The 15,484-nt window shown below is 44.4% G+C and overlaps 1 protein-coding gene and 1 long non-coding RNA gene across 5 annotated transcripts in view; one reads left to right on the top strand and one right to left on the bottom strand.

The window, feature by feature from the left end:
• The window catches only part of LOC126638554 (uncharacterized), a 1,011,613-nt gene that overhangs the window by 493,000 nt on the left and 503,129 nt on the right, over positions 1-15,484 (top strand). The window lies entirely within an intron of this gene.
• ERGIC1 (endoplasmic reticulum-golgi intermediate compartment 1) overlaps positions 1-15,484 on the bottom strand; it is a 60,638-nt gene that overhangs the window by 29,283 nt on the left and 15,871 nt on the right. The window contains exons 2-3 of the mRNA XM_050312512.1: positions 9,508-9,569; positions 2,243-2,315 (exon numbers count right to left, since the gene is read on the bottom strand). Of these exons, the coding sequence (XP_050168469.1) occupies positions 2,243-2,315; positions 9,508-9,569 (135 nt within the window). The remainder of the gene's footprint in view (positions 1-2,242; positions 2,316-9,507; positions 9,570-15,484) is intronic.

The following is a 15,484-nucleotide window of genomic DNA, read 5'->3' as shown; positions in this document are numbered from 1 at the left end:
CTCAGAAGAGAAAGCAATGAGTAAGAAACAGAAAAAGAAAAGTTTACTCCTGCTTCAGAAGTCACTGAACTGGGAAGCACTTTAAGTGACTTTCTGAAGTATTTCCGCTGTCCTGGGGGAGCCTTTTCACAACTGCTGTGGGTGAATGTTCCCAGCAAGAGTCTGATGACTTGTAACTCATCTCAAGGAGGTTTTTCATACTCTCTGAGCTGTTGTGTTGGACAGTCCATGACGAATCAGGTTCCTGCAGTCATTTGTCTCAGACTCTTCCATGACACCCCCTCTAAAACTTTACTGCTTTATTGCTTGCAAACACCTTCTCCCCACACAGCTCCTGCTGGGAAAGGCAGTCACCATCTCTCTGAGCTTTTAATGAGGAACTTGTCAGCTGAGCATGCAGGAACTTACCACACCTCCAATATCTTTGTGGAAAATGCATCATCTGGTTAAGAAAAAAGCACAAAGAGCCCTCAGAGAATCACACGATTCTGTGGTTCAAAAAGAAATTTCTAGTCAGGGAAGTACCACATAAAGGCATGTGCACTCAACTGGATCAAAATTAGGTAGGTATTACTCATTCCTCCTGTAAGGCATTAACTAAAAGAAAAAAGAAAAGCAGATGAGAGAATGAGATCTAAGAGGAGAGCAAGTAAAAGTGCTATTTTACTTGAAGCAATTTGTCCAGCTTTTCTCTGTTTTTTAAAACAAGAAATCCAAGGAAATTCAGCTCTGTGAAGTGACTGATAAGGTGACTCCAGTATTTCACAAGCAAGCACATGGAACTGAATTCAAAGAAACAGGGAACAAGTAAGAAATCTAAGATACCATCTCTGAAAGAAAAGGTGCAACAGGCACAAAGAATTACCTAGAGCTTGATTACACTTCTGTCTTTAGGTTAAACATTACTCAAGGTTAAAATTATTCCTGAAATTATATTCTTGACCCAAGACAGAGCTGCACAGAAACAATGAAAGAGCCTCAATGGTTATCAAAATGGTCAATCTAAACACAGCCCAGGAGCCCAACGCATTTCAGAGCCTTTTTGCTCAGCAGTGACATCTGTTACCAACTGGACCATCATGTGAGTCTGACAGAAGTTCCACCCTTCCTAACTATCCAGGAACTGTGCATCACAGTATAGTGAGCTCACTGCTACATCAGCAGGATGATGGAGAACGTTTCCTAGAGCCCAAAACAAAGGTACCTGTGTTAAAAGATACTAAAAGTTTACTTCGTGGCAGGAGGAACAAGAGAATAGGGGGAAAAAATAAAATCTGAATAACTAAAATACTTGTTCTACGAGCAATTTTTAAGAGCAGGAATTATTTCCATTTTGCACAAAGCTGTCTCTACCTGGGACAACTTGTCTTCAGGCACAAAACCTGTCAACTACATTTCCAAGTCAGGCTCAACCGAAAGAAGAAAAAACTCACGCATGAATAAAGCTATCTGCATGTATCAGAGTCAGCTCTGACATTAAAAAAAGGAATTACTGATATTAAACTAATAATAATTCATATTTTATGTAATTTATTTTTCCAAAAAGCATCTCCATAAGTATCCAGGGAAGACTGGCAGCATGTGATACTCATTTATTCACAGGGAAAGGAGGGGAAAGAAAACAGCTTGTCAGAGATCCCACTGTATCTGCAATGGGACCCCACACTCAGAGCCATGTGAATCCAACCAGGAGGAACCACACATTTAAACATATGGTATCACTGATGAAAAATACACAAGTTTTCGAGAATCACTTTGAATGAAACAAGTACAAAGAAAAATGCCTATTCAGGAGGAGAGGGGAAAACAAATCTCAGATGAGGACCAGAAATCAACAGCTTAAGGAGGAAGAGGGAAACTGCACCCGATGGCACTGATCACCTTGGCACTCGTTACCTTACACCCAGTCACCACAGCACTGATGAGATCTGTGGTCACATGAAAAATACTCACTGTGCTCACTGAACGGTCCAGTATGCAGCTAATAAAGGGTCAAGCACGTCTGGTACAGTTTACTCTATCAGAAATATTTCAGAACCAAGTTTGCTTAGTGTGTTTTAGGAAATTAAAAAACTGAATGAATGTTTGAGAATTTGGACTCAACCAAAAAGAATCCAAACCCCATCAGGCAACTAAGTGACCTAGTGAAATTACAGGAATATTTCTCTCAGGTAACAGTAAAGCTGGAAAGATCCACATATGCACATACATACAAACAAGGGAAAACATGACTTTTACTTACATTTCAGTGGCTATGAATCCGGTGAGCTCAGACAGGAAGAGAAACAATATGAAAAGACAGCAGCAGACAGAGACTGGAACAGAGACAAGGAGAGGAAAAGGTTAGTTTTGTTTCTCTAACAAAGACAAAAACTGTTTTCACGCAGGCATATGATTCCCCTCATGGATTTGTCACCCAGACATACTTGAGAACTATGACTCTTTAGAGTCCATGACCCAGAGGAGCCACCAAAGCTGTGACTTCATTGAAATGCCAATATCCAAAATCCTGAGGGGTATCATCACTTTTGGGCCACTTTTCCCACCATGATTTCCATCTCCCCATGTCTCCATCTCCAGCAATGCTGGTCTGCCAGCTCTCCCTCTTCTTTACAGAGCTGCTTGACAACATGACTTCTTTGGAGCCTTTGCTCCACATTTTAATTAATTAAAACCTCCAGAAAGGAAGAAGAATCAGCACCTCCTTGCTTCAAAAGCATACAGTCAGATAACACAGTGTGTTTTGTGGATTAGGAGATATTTTGGTTTCTTCTCAAGTTCCAAAGCTCTGTGTAAGTCATCTCACAGCCTGCACTGGATAGAGCTGGTAGAGCAGAGACACGGTAATAATGGTAATGGACTAGTGCAGCCAATGTCTGATACTTCTCTAATTTCTCCATTTGCTGATCTATTGACTCTTCAGAGAGGGAAAATTCCCAGTGAAGGAATTGTGAAGTACCTGGACAACAAGTCCCGAGTATTTTCTAAGAATTCGAACCTGGAGTTCCAAGGAGAGAACCCAAAGTAACTGGCATGTTACTGGTTACTCTTCATCAGGAAACTATTCAAACAATTGAGCAGTGACATTCACGCAGCAGTGACAGGGTCACTGACCCACACAGAGGGGCTGGAAGGAAGTACAGCCGTAAATCCTATGGAGCAGGGATGATTGGAGCAGACAAGGCTGTGCCAAGTGAAGGAGGCAGAGTTGCAGTGTGTGTCTGTATTAAATAAAATACCCAAGTTCACCATGAATCACTTGCAAAAGAGTAAAGCAGGAACTGGCAGGCGCTTCCAGGGCTGTGACAACCGCAGCACAGTCCAGCTCATCCCTCCAGCCCGGCACAGCTGCAGTGACCAAGCACTCTGTGAATGACCACTTTACCAGGGCCATTAATTAGGACTGAGAAACACATAAGAAAAACCCTGCTCCTCAACTTTATACCACATGACCCACACAGCCCAAATATCCATTCCTTCAGGAAGCTCAAGCAACAACAGGCTAGGGAATAATTTTATCACGACTGCATCGGTCCAAACTCCCTCAGTAGAGAATGTGAGAGGCACAGGAAGGAAAGAGGAGGTACTGAGGGCAAGTACTGAGACAGACACTTGAGTGACCTAAAGCCTTGTGCCTCATTCCTCAGGTTAGTCAGCTGATAGTTCTGAGGAAAGAGAAATGCGTTGTTTCCCCTTCCTCATCAGAAGAATTTCAAGGGTGGATTCATTTACTAACCCTCTGTGAAGTGCAAGGCATTGAAAGAGATGCCAAAAAACCCATTAGGTAGGATGAAGAAAGAGAGAAAAAAAATACAAAGACCAGTAGGAAAATGGGTAGCAAGAGGGGATATTAATTTCCAAAAGAGAAACCTCAGAGGATCACACTACTTGCTTCCAAGTCTTGGCTTTCAGGGCACGGAAGATCACCGTGGCTGTGACCCAGCTGAGACCCTGGCACAGGGCACCACACTTGGAAGAGGGGGGGTGAGGAGGAGAAACTTGCTGCTTGTTTGCTTAAAGCACAGCAGCAATTTTTATGAGAACTTACACACCTACGTAAGAGCCAAAAAAAAGTAACTGAGGCACAAGACTCGTAGATCCAGTGTCTCATACTGCTGGTCACAGAGCAGCAGAGACACCACATCTCTGAGCTCCGGCAGAACTCAGGGGAGAGTGTTTCACACAGGCAACCCTTTCTTCCCTAATTGCTTCCCATATTCCTCACTGCTTGTTATCATCCCATAAAGGCTTTCCACAGCTTCACCCAGACCTCTCTGCTCTCAAGCACTTCTAGGCAAGCCTGGTACTGCTAACTCTAAATTCTCTCCCAGAGCTTCCTCTCTTCCAGTTTTTAACTTTCTTCTCTGCCACTTGCATCATCAAATTATCTTCTTTTCCAGTATAGAAAGTATTTGCTGCCTGAAGTCTATCTTACAATTCAGCTCTTGCAGGGAAGGCTTATGACAATACTTACCAAATACAGCACAGTAAAATTCCACTAACCTACATCTAAAAAATCCCACAGGAATGCCCTGAAGCACCTGGCAGGGACTGACTTTCAAAGCTCCTCAATGCTTTTGCCAGACTTCAAACTGCACAGTCAGTTTTCAGCCCATAAAAGAGATTGCTGAGGGTGGACATGAGAGGGGAATATAAAATCATGAGGGATCTGAAGGAGATGAATGGGCAACAACCACTTGCTGTCTCTTCCAGTAAAGGAACAAAAGGAATAGGGAGGTTAAAACCAGGAGATTTTCTTTCATAAAACACTTAACTAAATGCTGAAGATTCTTCACTATGGGTGTTGAGGATGCTTAAAAAACAAAATCTGTAAGATTTCAAAAAGGAATCATTCACATGCCCTGAAGAAGAAATCCACTGAGGGCTACTAAACACAAAGGAGCGACCTCTAGCTCAGGAATTTCAGAAACCCACTGAGCGAAGCCTGGTGCAGTGTTTAACCTGTCCCTGTGCTCTTTCTCTGGCACCTGCTGCTGACCACTCCTGGCAAGGGGACACTGGGCTGCACGGACACGTGCATCAACCTGCTGCTCCTGTGCTAAACTCTTCTTGCACACACACATTCTCAAGACAGGGGGTGTCTCTGGCTGGAGACTCAGGTGAAAGCCTCATGTGTTAAACTGTCTCCAGAGCCAGTACTTTTCCCAGATGCAGAAGACGAGCTCCTCTCCTACGTGTGGAGCTGCGGGCACAGCCGATGTTCCCAGCGTAAGAATTTATGCACTTCAGCTGCTTATTTCACAGTGAAGCCTTTCACTTGCTTCCATGCAAATGTGCAGTTCTACCACCCACATTTGACAACTGCATGATATTTGGAAAAGTAGATTAAAGGCTAGGATCAGACAAAATCAAACAATTCATGCATAAAGCTTCACTTAACTGCAAGAGCACTGCGACGTTCCCACAGAGCTCGAAGGACCATCCAAGACAGGTTTCTTAAATACCCTAATGATAACACAATCAATATATCAAAGGCAGAGACACACTGCTGTTGGCTAATCTTTAATCCCAAAAGGATGGGAAATTCTGCCAAGCTTTTCATTCCTACACTAACCTTTTTGTACACATCCCTTCTGATACGTACCCCATCGACGTACATTCCTGGCTTTTTCTCCCCACCCCACAAGAAATGAAAGAAAGGCGAAGTGTTTAACACATCACACGGGCTGAGAACGTGAATCCATGCCTATATTAAGGCATAAAATTAATAGCATTTATTATTCAATGGAGCAAACTGTTATGAAGTCCAAGGAACGGGTCTTGTTACAGACGCCATGTGAATCATAACTTTGATATTTCCTGATGTGTATTTAAAACTCCAGCCCCCAAACAGCACAGAGTATTTCTGGATAACATTTCCATGTGTGCATACAACATGTGCATGCGAACTATGGGTCCACACGGATTGTTAAATAGCAGGATCGTTCCAGCAGCTGTGCCCAACTGCTCCTGTCCAGCCAGATGCCAACTGTCAGCCAGCCAGGGCATGTGCTGCTGCTGCTGCTTCCATACCCAAACATGGCCAAGCTGTCACCACGCTAGTCAGGCCTGCTGGAGTGGCCCTGTGTGGCACCACGGACATGCTACCTGGGGGTGGGAAAGCCTGCAAAGAGCTGGTGGACGAGGGACAAGGAGGGCATGACTGGCTGAGGACACAGGGATGCTGTCTCAAAAAGAGAATTTTATTGAGAAAAAGGAATGAGTAACTTCTACACACTTTTTCAGAGGAGTCCACAGCAGGGGGTATGTTGTTCTACACAAACCTCACTCCAAGTAAACTGCAGTGGGCTGTTCCTGGTTACTTCATTCCTAAAAACAATGTTCGTAGCTGTAAGGGTTGCTACACAGAGCTGAAATATCTTGTATGCTGCATTCACTGCAACTTTGGAAATTACAAAACCATACCCAGTAAAGCCTCAATAACCCTCCAGTTGGCTTCTGAACTTGCCTGTGTTTGAAATCACCTGCTCTCCCCCACCAAAATTCCCGAACACTTACTCTCCCTCAGCTGCTTCCTCCCTAGAAGCCCTGGCCTCTTCAGCCCTGGTGTCAGAAGCAGAGCTGCTCTTTTCCATCTCTCTTCTTCTGTAATCTGATCTCTGCCTTCTTCCCTAATAAACCTCAATTTTTTTTTTTTTTAAAAAGGCCTTTTTACAATCCAAGAGCCACTGTAGAAATCCTGCAGTAAACCCATTCCTATTCCAGGAAGCCTTCGGCACCAGAAGTGATACTGAACTAAAGCTTCAGCAGAAATCAGGTGGGAAGGGCATAAAGTAATAGTTGGCTACTACGGACTATTTTATACCTCCTGTGTAAAACTTGGAGAACTTAAAGAGAGCCAAAATACAGTTGCAGTCATAGTCATTTCACATATTTACTAAACACTGAAAGATTTTTTTGAGAGGCAGAACCTTCCCCTACGCTCAAGCTCCCGATGTTATTACGAGCTGACTTCCCTAAAGCATTTATCACAAAATCATGCAACCTTCCCAGGCTTCAAACTGGCCTGGCATTGGGCTCTCTCATTCATGGCCTCCTACAACATGTAAGATTAATGGCTTTCAAATTACAAGCCACAGGCTTGGTCAGAGAGAAAGCCCATTAGGAAAGCTGCTCACCAGATCCTCACAGGCAAAGCCACCAGTTTGTTGGCTGCCTGTGTGGTTCAAAAGCTTCTATCTAAAGCCTGTCTAAAACCACTCTGAGAAAAAGAAGGAGAACCAGTTAGAGAAGAAAATCAAAGCCTGAGAAGCTGCAAATAACAATAGAGAGAAATAAGTCAGCTAATAATTTTAAGTAAGAGTCACAACCTTCAAGCATTCCCACAACAGACTTATCACTCGAGCTGTTTCCTGCAGATCAGAAAGCCTAACACTGGATGGCCTTTGATGGGCTTTTTTGTTTCTAAAACACTCTTTTGCAGGTGATTCATAACAAGACAAATTCTCAAAGGGAGCCCAGTTACAGTGTGGGAACTCTTAGTTTCCAAAACAGAAGGGAAGGCAGGATAACTCACAAGTTCAAAGTGTTCTTTCAGAACACTAAATCTCATAGTCCCTGAATTCACAAACAGTTTTAGTCAAGCCCTTTGTTCACAGCTTCAACAAACCTAAAAGGGAGTCAGGATACAATTAATTCAGCAGTCAGGAGAACACAGAGGACAAGGACTCTGACAGTAAATATTTAGAGTAAGGTGTTATCTTCACAGGAGTACAGGATCATCTCTCAGGGGATCATCCCGTCCAACTCCCCTGCTCAGAGCAGGTTGCTCAGGGCAGGTCTGGTTGTTTTGAGCATCTCCAAGGACAGAGGCTCCACACCACTCTGGGCAACCTGTTCCAGTCTTCAACCATCCTCACAGGAAGGAGTTTCTTAAGCCCTTTCCTTAAGGCTTTCCTTTGTGTCCACTGATTCACTGGCCCTGACTCAGCTCTATCTGCTGTCACCAAGGGATGTGACATCACTCACGTCAGCGGTGACATACAAGACTACTGACCCATCTACAAGAATGGATGAATGGAGCACAGCTCTATGATCAAAGGAAGTGCCTGCTCAATGGAACAGGAAAGCTGCATTAGGAGTGTAATTACAGGCCTGGCAGGATCAACCTGATCGATGTTTGCCCCGCACAGCAGCTCGCTGCACATAATTGTGTGAAATTGCATTACTCAGCCTCCAGCCTCCCTCAGGAGCAGGAAGGAAGGAAAAGGGGCCCAAGGCGAGAGATTTGTATCAGCCAAAGTCTGTGAATTGATACACAGGAGTGAGAGTGGATCGCTATCGGTGGTTCGTGCCCAAGCAATTTTAATTCTTTAAAAGCACGACAAATAACAACAAAATAACATCTGTGCTCATTAGTCCCACCTACATCATGAGATTAATTCCCTGAGTACACTGTGAGCAAAATTTGTGTTTCCCACATCATCTTCACCACTGGCCACTGCACATTGCCCCTCCCACCGCTCCTTGTCAATCCACAACCTGGATTCCCTGTCTGCAGTAATTTAGTTCCTCAAGTCTCTTCCACAAACACAAGCCTGGGAACATCATCAGGGAACACAACTATTAACAGCAGTTTTTCACAGTGACTGAGGGGGTGCCTGTCAGAGGTAAATAAACCTAAAGTCACCCCCATCCCAGCATTTGGAGCAGACTCACAGCTTCTGTTGCTGGGAAGAGACCAGAAAAAAGCTCTCTAGCTACTTCAGAAGATAACAGAGTGGGAATTTCAACACCAGTTTTTAGGAGCTCCCTTTCATGTATTTTCTTGTTGAGATTTCATTGCTCTGGTGAGACGCCCCCTGGAATGCTGTGTACAGTTCTCGTGCCCTCAACATAAGAAGGATGTGGAACTGTTGGAACAAATCCAGAGAGGCCACAAAGATGAGAAGGGGATTGGAGCACCTCCCCTGTGGAGACAGGCTGAGAAAGTTGAGGCTGTTCAGATGGAGAAGGTTATGTGGAGACCTCACAGCCCCTTCCAGGATCTGAAGAGGCTACAAGGAAGCTGAAGAGGGACCCTTCATCAGGAACTGGAGTGACAGGACAAGGGGGAATGGGTTCAAGCTGAAAGAGGGGAAATTTCAGTGAATATGTGGAAATAATCCTTCCCTGTGAGGGTGGTGAGGCCCTGGCACAAGTTGCAGAGAGATGCTGTGGCTGCCCCATCCCTGGAAGTGTCCAAGGCCAGGTTGGATGGGGCTTGGAGCAACCTGGTCCAGTGGAAGGTGTCCCTGCCTGTGGCAGGGGGTTGGAACGAGATGGTCTTTAAGGTCCCTTCCAACCCAGGCCATTCTGTGATTCTACGATTCTGAACGCATACAAACTACTCCACTGTAGTGGGGCAAAACAACTCTCTTCAGCAACAAAGGACACCCTCTCCAATGTTTAATATCCCTTTAAAAAAATTCCCTGGAGACAAAGAAGCCAAACGAGTTTTAATTTTAGACCTGGGGTATGCAAGGACATCAAAAAGAAGTTACTTACTAATGGCCCCTGTGTAGGTTGGCTGTGTAAGGTCTTTTGGCACCTTCCTGTAGATGTCAAACCTGAAAGAGGAAAAGCAACAGCCATAAAACAGGTGGAACATTTCAATACATTTCATGTCCCCACAGGGATGAATGATGCCGAAGTTTTTCCATCCTGCCTTCCAACACCATTTTTTCAGTACGCAGGAGGATATGAGAAGGAAAAACAAAACAAAAAGCCCTTTTCTTCTGTACAATTATGTAACTGCGTTCTGTCTTGGCTCCAATTTCCAAAGCACTTCCCTCCGCCTCACTGTCATGGATCTGTGCAATCTGAACTGTGAGAGAAGCCAGGGAAGAAGTCATGCTGGACAAGTTTACAGAACACTGTAAGGGGAAAAGGATACTATGCAGACTCCTGAATAAAGATGCCTGGCAAAAAAACAGTGAGACACAACCTATATGGCAGCTTATAGTTTGTATCCTGCAATAGCCCAAAATAGACACCACCAAAGTCAGAAATCCAGGTGTTGAGACAAGAAACCATCCCTTGGACACTGGATACACAAGAGAAATAAACCCGACAAGTCTGCTACTCCCCCAGCAAAATCCAGTTTAATATTAGGCCGTTGTTTTGATTCAGTCATGGCTTTTAATATCCATATAGCTCAGCTTTGCTATTTTAAACTCCCCATGGTTAAACTTTCCCTGCCCTTATGTGTTGGCTGTATTATTTCCTACCACCTTGTGTTTCTGCACGCTCAACCGCAATGCAGCTCTGACATCAGTTTTTCCACCACCCAATAAAAATCAATTAATGCATTAAAAACACCTACCCACCCTAAAGAAGGAAGTGACTGGTTCTCCCCCCAAAATAGACTTTTTTGGATATACTACAAGTGGGTGAGATCTGATGCTTTTTCCAGCCCTGGAGAGGCATGAGAAGCACTGGATCTCAAATTCGTATTCCACAGTGCACCAAGATGAAACACCCCCTTGTTTATTCAGTAGCTCCTACTACACCAAATACTATACTGGGACTTTAAAACTAGATCATCTTTGTTTTCTTCATTCTTTAACTGTTGAGATAACTTGAAGGCACTCCATATGAGCAAAATAGCATTTGCCTTGCATGAGATCAGAAGGACGTGGTTGTGCTTCATTCAGGAGCTGAAGCTGGAAGAAGGAAGGGAAGAGAGGGAAAGGAGACCAGGTATAAAGATAGTTCACCTGCCCAGCTCAAGTCCTGAATAATCTATGAACTCACTTAACACCCCAACAACCCACTGTGATACACTTGACAGCAGCACTGCCCAGGAGCTGTATGTTTTTATGACTCTACTCACTGCCGTGTTCCTAAACAGATCGGCAACATTCCTGAACCAAACAATCCATTTACGGTTTTCCAGCCGCCCTGAGAACATCTGGAAAGTGCTGTTCGAATTCTTTCCACGCTCACACCAAAGCAACAGCGGCGGATGGCAAAGGAACCCGAAGTAGCCGATGACATCACGGTCCCACAGGCAGAGGAAGCTGCTGCTCGTCCCTGCTCTCAGCCCCTTAAACGCCGAGCTGGCGTCGTCTGGCCAAAGTCACAATAATAGACCAACAGGGCTAAAAAAGCTGAGAAAGAGACAGAGCACGTGAACACACGAGAGTGAACAGTCAGAAATAGGAAACGGCTCCACGCTGGATTCAGTAAAAACAGCACTGGATGCTATAAAAGGAAGTTTGCCCTCACAATGAGAAATATTTACTAGTATTAAGATGATGACCCATCACAGGGCTAAAAGGAAAAAAACCTAGCTTTTTAAACAGCTTTCTGGAAAGCTGATGTCATGGCAGCGTTCTCTCCTCTCAGGCTGCCATTTTCATCACGTAAGGAACACCCAACACCACAAATTAACTTTTATGTGGCGTAAGTAAGCTTGGATTAGGCAAAGACACTGCAGAAAGCGATCAATGGCTCCCAGCCACATTTATCACCTGGCTTTAAGTGCTTAAAAGGCAGTGCACTCCCTGTGCTATTCTGCTTCCCATCTCTCCTACCACATTACATTCCCTCTCTTCTACTACCATGACACACATCTGGGCAAAGAACATCAGACAAGGCATGTCCCAGCCTGAATTTACAGTCTAGAGGCACACAGAAGAGGAGTACAAAACAACATGGGAGAACTGAATAAAGGTTTAATGGCTGTAGATTTAACATGTTTTTAGGTAAGGTCAGACACTGTGGAGTAGCACAGAATGGACAATGTATGGAGAAGAGGCAACGAGAGCAGACTGGATGTGGGGAGGCTCAGTTGAGGTTTTATGGATAAAGGCAGAAGCTTGAAGGATGACATCCAGAGCCTGGTTCAAGCAGAAGGGAAGGCAAGCAGGGAAGGTATATTTAAGCTTGCACAAGGATGCTGAAATGATCACAACAATCAACAAGGGAATGGAAAAAGACACAATTGGAATAACAGACAAACACTGATGGCTAGATTTTGCTCACACTCAAATGACTACCAGCCCAAAGGAGATGGTTATATGCAAGCATCCTGGCAGAACAGTCATTTGCTTGGAAAAGACATGTTCTGAGTTAGGAGGGTTTATATTTTTATACTCTTCAGGGTACCAGGAATCCTCTCAATAAGGCCTCTGATATTGGCCACAATTTATACAATTTCTTCAGTCTGATCCTGGTTGGTGAAAACAGCAGTTGTGTTTACACATTCAGAGAAGGGAAAGGTGGAAGGCTCAAAAGACTTTGAAAAGAATGATGGAGATGGCAAGGCCAGGAAACAGGGTTACCTTGTTAACTCTGATCTAACACCGACTTGGAAGAAAATATGAAAGGCACAGGATTTAATGACAGTCTGAAAAGTATGTTTGTGAGACACAAGAAAGGTTAAATGCTAGCAATGAGTGGAGAATGGAACCCCAAAGAAGGCTTCATTAATTACATATAATTATAAAAATAAGTAAATCAAGCAAACTTCTCAAACAAATCTGTGAAGCTGACAAGATTTATTGTAACAGGAGACCCTAAGCCCAAAGAAATCAGAGATTTGTGAAAGCTCCCATCAGGCCTAAGGGTTAAAAATCTGATGAACTTCAAACTACAAACCTTTCTCCTTTTGCCACTGGCTTCTTGCCTACCTTACAGAGCTGAAAGCAATTTCAGGAGATCACTTACACTGTCCTGGGAAGAGGAAAGAATGAGGATTAGACAGCACAGATGATTTGTAATGTATGAGGGAGGAGGCCATGGAGCTGTATGAGTGGTAAAGGGGAACAGGTTTTACTTGCCCTCAGGTCAGATGTTCCTGCAAGCACCTGCAGTAAAAATTCCAACAAGCCTCCAGGTTCCTGAGGCATTGGTCACCTGGAAGAGCATCTGTACCCTGGGAACAGAGAGGAACTTTGTGCTCTGGCTATTGCAAAAGCTGCCTTACAGATTCCTACTCCACTCAAAGCAGTGGAAGGTATTACTAACACTGGAGGAAGACTGGATGTTCAGAGGGTTGTACCAGCCAGCTCACAGCACTGTACCACACTGTGAACACACTGTACCTCACTGTCAACATCCACCTGGAGAGTCCTGGAGTCAGATCCTAACTGGCCAGGAGAAACCAGGGTGTAGATTTACAGCACATCCTGCAGTCTACTGCTGAGTGAACTCTCCTAACCTGCAGCCCCGTGCAGCAGCTCATGCTGCTCTCAGCAGGGAGACATCAGTTCACGCTTACAGAGCAGGCACATGTGCATTTTCCACGGCACAATATTTATATTTAGCTTTTGGCAACTTTCTTCCTCCCCTCAGAAAAGCAAGACTTGTAAGGTGAAGCAGTATCTGTGAGTTAATCAGTTCACACCATTTCAGAGTGGAAACAACAAACTTACTGCTAGGAAAGTTCTTCCTGCAGGTCATACTTGTTCTCATAAAGGGAAGGCTGGACCTTGCAATTCCAGAATACGAGGCTAAAGATAGAACTAGGCTGTCATCAGTTTAACAAAGCAATTTCCTGACACATCTAAAGTGTCTTTTCTTTCAATGGAGAGCAGGGTTGCAAAGAAAGAAATGAAAAAAGGCTGTTTGGCAATGTCAGAGGTTCGCAGGAACCAACATTCATAACTAACAAGAGGGAATGGTACGATACCTTTTCCTCAATCCAATAGCTGAAAGGACACAACAAAAAAACTCTCTCACCATCCTGACAGGGATGACAACAAACTGGTAAAAATAGTCTCTCTCCATCTTTCTTGCAGGCTCCCTTCAGGTACTGGGAGGCCACAATTAGGACACCCCAAAGCCTCCTCTTCTCCAGGCTGAACAATCCCAATTCTCTCAGCCTTTCCTCACAGTAGAGGTGCTCCATTCCTCTGATCATCTTGGTGTCTCCTGCAGAATTGGTCCAACAGCTCCATGTCCTTCCTGTGCTGTTCCCCAGGGCTGGAGGCAGCTCTGCAGGTGGGGTCTCACCTGAGCAGGGCAAAGGACTGCCCTCTCACCCGCTGCCCACTCTGTAGGATCAGCCCAGCACCCGGGGGGTTTATGGGCTGCCATCACACATTTGCTCTTCATGTTTGCTTTTCATTACCTCCTAGAGCCACAGGAAGCACTGAAGTGTTAAAAACCCAGAGCCAGACACAGCAGTGCTCACCTGAGCCACCATCACGTCCGAGGCTGGCTCTGCAGAGGCAATGGTAGGTCAAACCCCACTGAAGGAGGTGAGCTGACATCATCAGCCCTGGGGTGATTCCTGAGTTTCCCTTCAAATCTCTGTGATTGACAGTGCTGGACGAGTGACAGGGAGGGCAGAAAATATCTACCCAAACACTGCAGTTTTTTCTCGAGTGGATAGTTCAGCTGCCTGCCCTGAGAAGGGGATGAGCTCACTCCCTCAGCAGGAGCTGCTACAGGAAGGGCTTTCTTCCAGGGTGTGCTTTATGTACACTTGAACAGCTTCAAGTCTGGATCTGAAATATTTCAGGAAATGAAGTAATAAATACATTATTTCACTGAAGATTACCACACCTCCGAACAGAAAAACCTTCTCTGACATCTCTTGAATCTAAAAAGGGCTTTTGTAATGTGCCTGTAAGATGCTGCTAATTTTTTCATGAGCAACAAGCAAAGAACTTGAGGTTAAAAACAAATACTTGTAAGCAGAACTAAGTGTATGGCAGTTAAATTCAATCACAGAATCTCCTGAGTTGAAAGGGACAAACCAGCATCACTGAGTCCAACTCCTGACCCCCAGGAGTAGTTTAGTTCTGAATAACTGATGCACTGTGTGAAGCTCCTGCAGAGAGACAGCAGAAGCTTTAGCTCTGTGGAGCACTGAAACACAGCTCTGGAGTGATCAGCACTGGCACATCTTCATGTACCCTTCTGCAAGGTCTGGTTTTACTGATTTAACTAGGAGGCAGGGGAAAGACTGTTTACTGGACAGTATTTTGGATTCCAGTTAATCAAGCAGAAGTGCAACACATTCTCAAGTGGCACTTGGTCACAGAACAGAATTCAAGCACTGTACATCAGCAGCAAACAGATTAATTTTCGTTCCTTTCCACTCCTCAGATGATTCAGAAATTTGGCTTTAATGTTCACTGACAAGGGAAAAATGCTTTTGCTCTTCAGGCAGATTATGTTTTCCCCCAGAAGAGCTGAATGTTTAAAAATTAGTCTTTTTGAAGCATACTGGCTCTATCACAGGCACTTCTGCATCACGTCCTGAAAGTTAGAGGACATGAGCATCCATTACAGCAAATTACATTTTTGATATCAAAGATGATTAAGAAAAATTAAACCCCCATCAGTACCATGGCTGACATTCCACCTTTGGCAAGTCAATGGTAGTGCAAATCCATCATGTCAACCTGTCTCAGCACCAAAGAGTCCATGGCTGTGATTCACACAGAAAAATGTGGATGTTGAAACAACACTTGATTCTTCACCTCCCATATTAACCAGCTTCTAGAAGAGGCACCCATTTTTCAGCAGA

Source organism: Myiozetetes cayanensis, unplaced genomic scaffold, assembly GCF_022539395.1.
Source record: "Myiozetetes cayanensis isolate MyiCay16 unplaced genomic scaffold, myiCay2020 scf17, whole genome shotgun sequence".
In the NCBI taxonomy this organism is placed as follows: domain Eukaryota; kingdom Metazoa; phylum Chordata; class Aves; order Passeriformes; family Tyrannidae; genus Myiozetetes; species Myiozetetes cayanensis.
The sequence above is the reverse complement of the archived record's forward strand: the minus strand, read 5'-3'. Positions and strand labels throughout refer to the sequence as shown.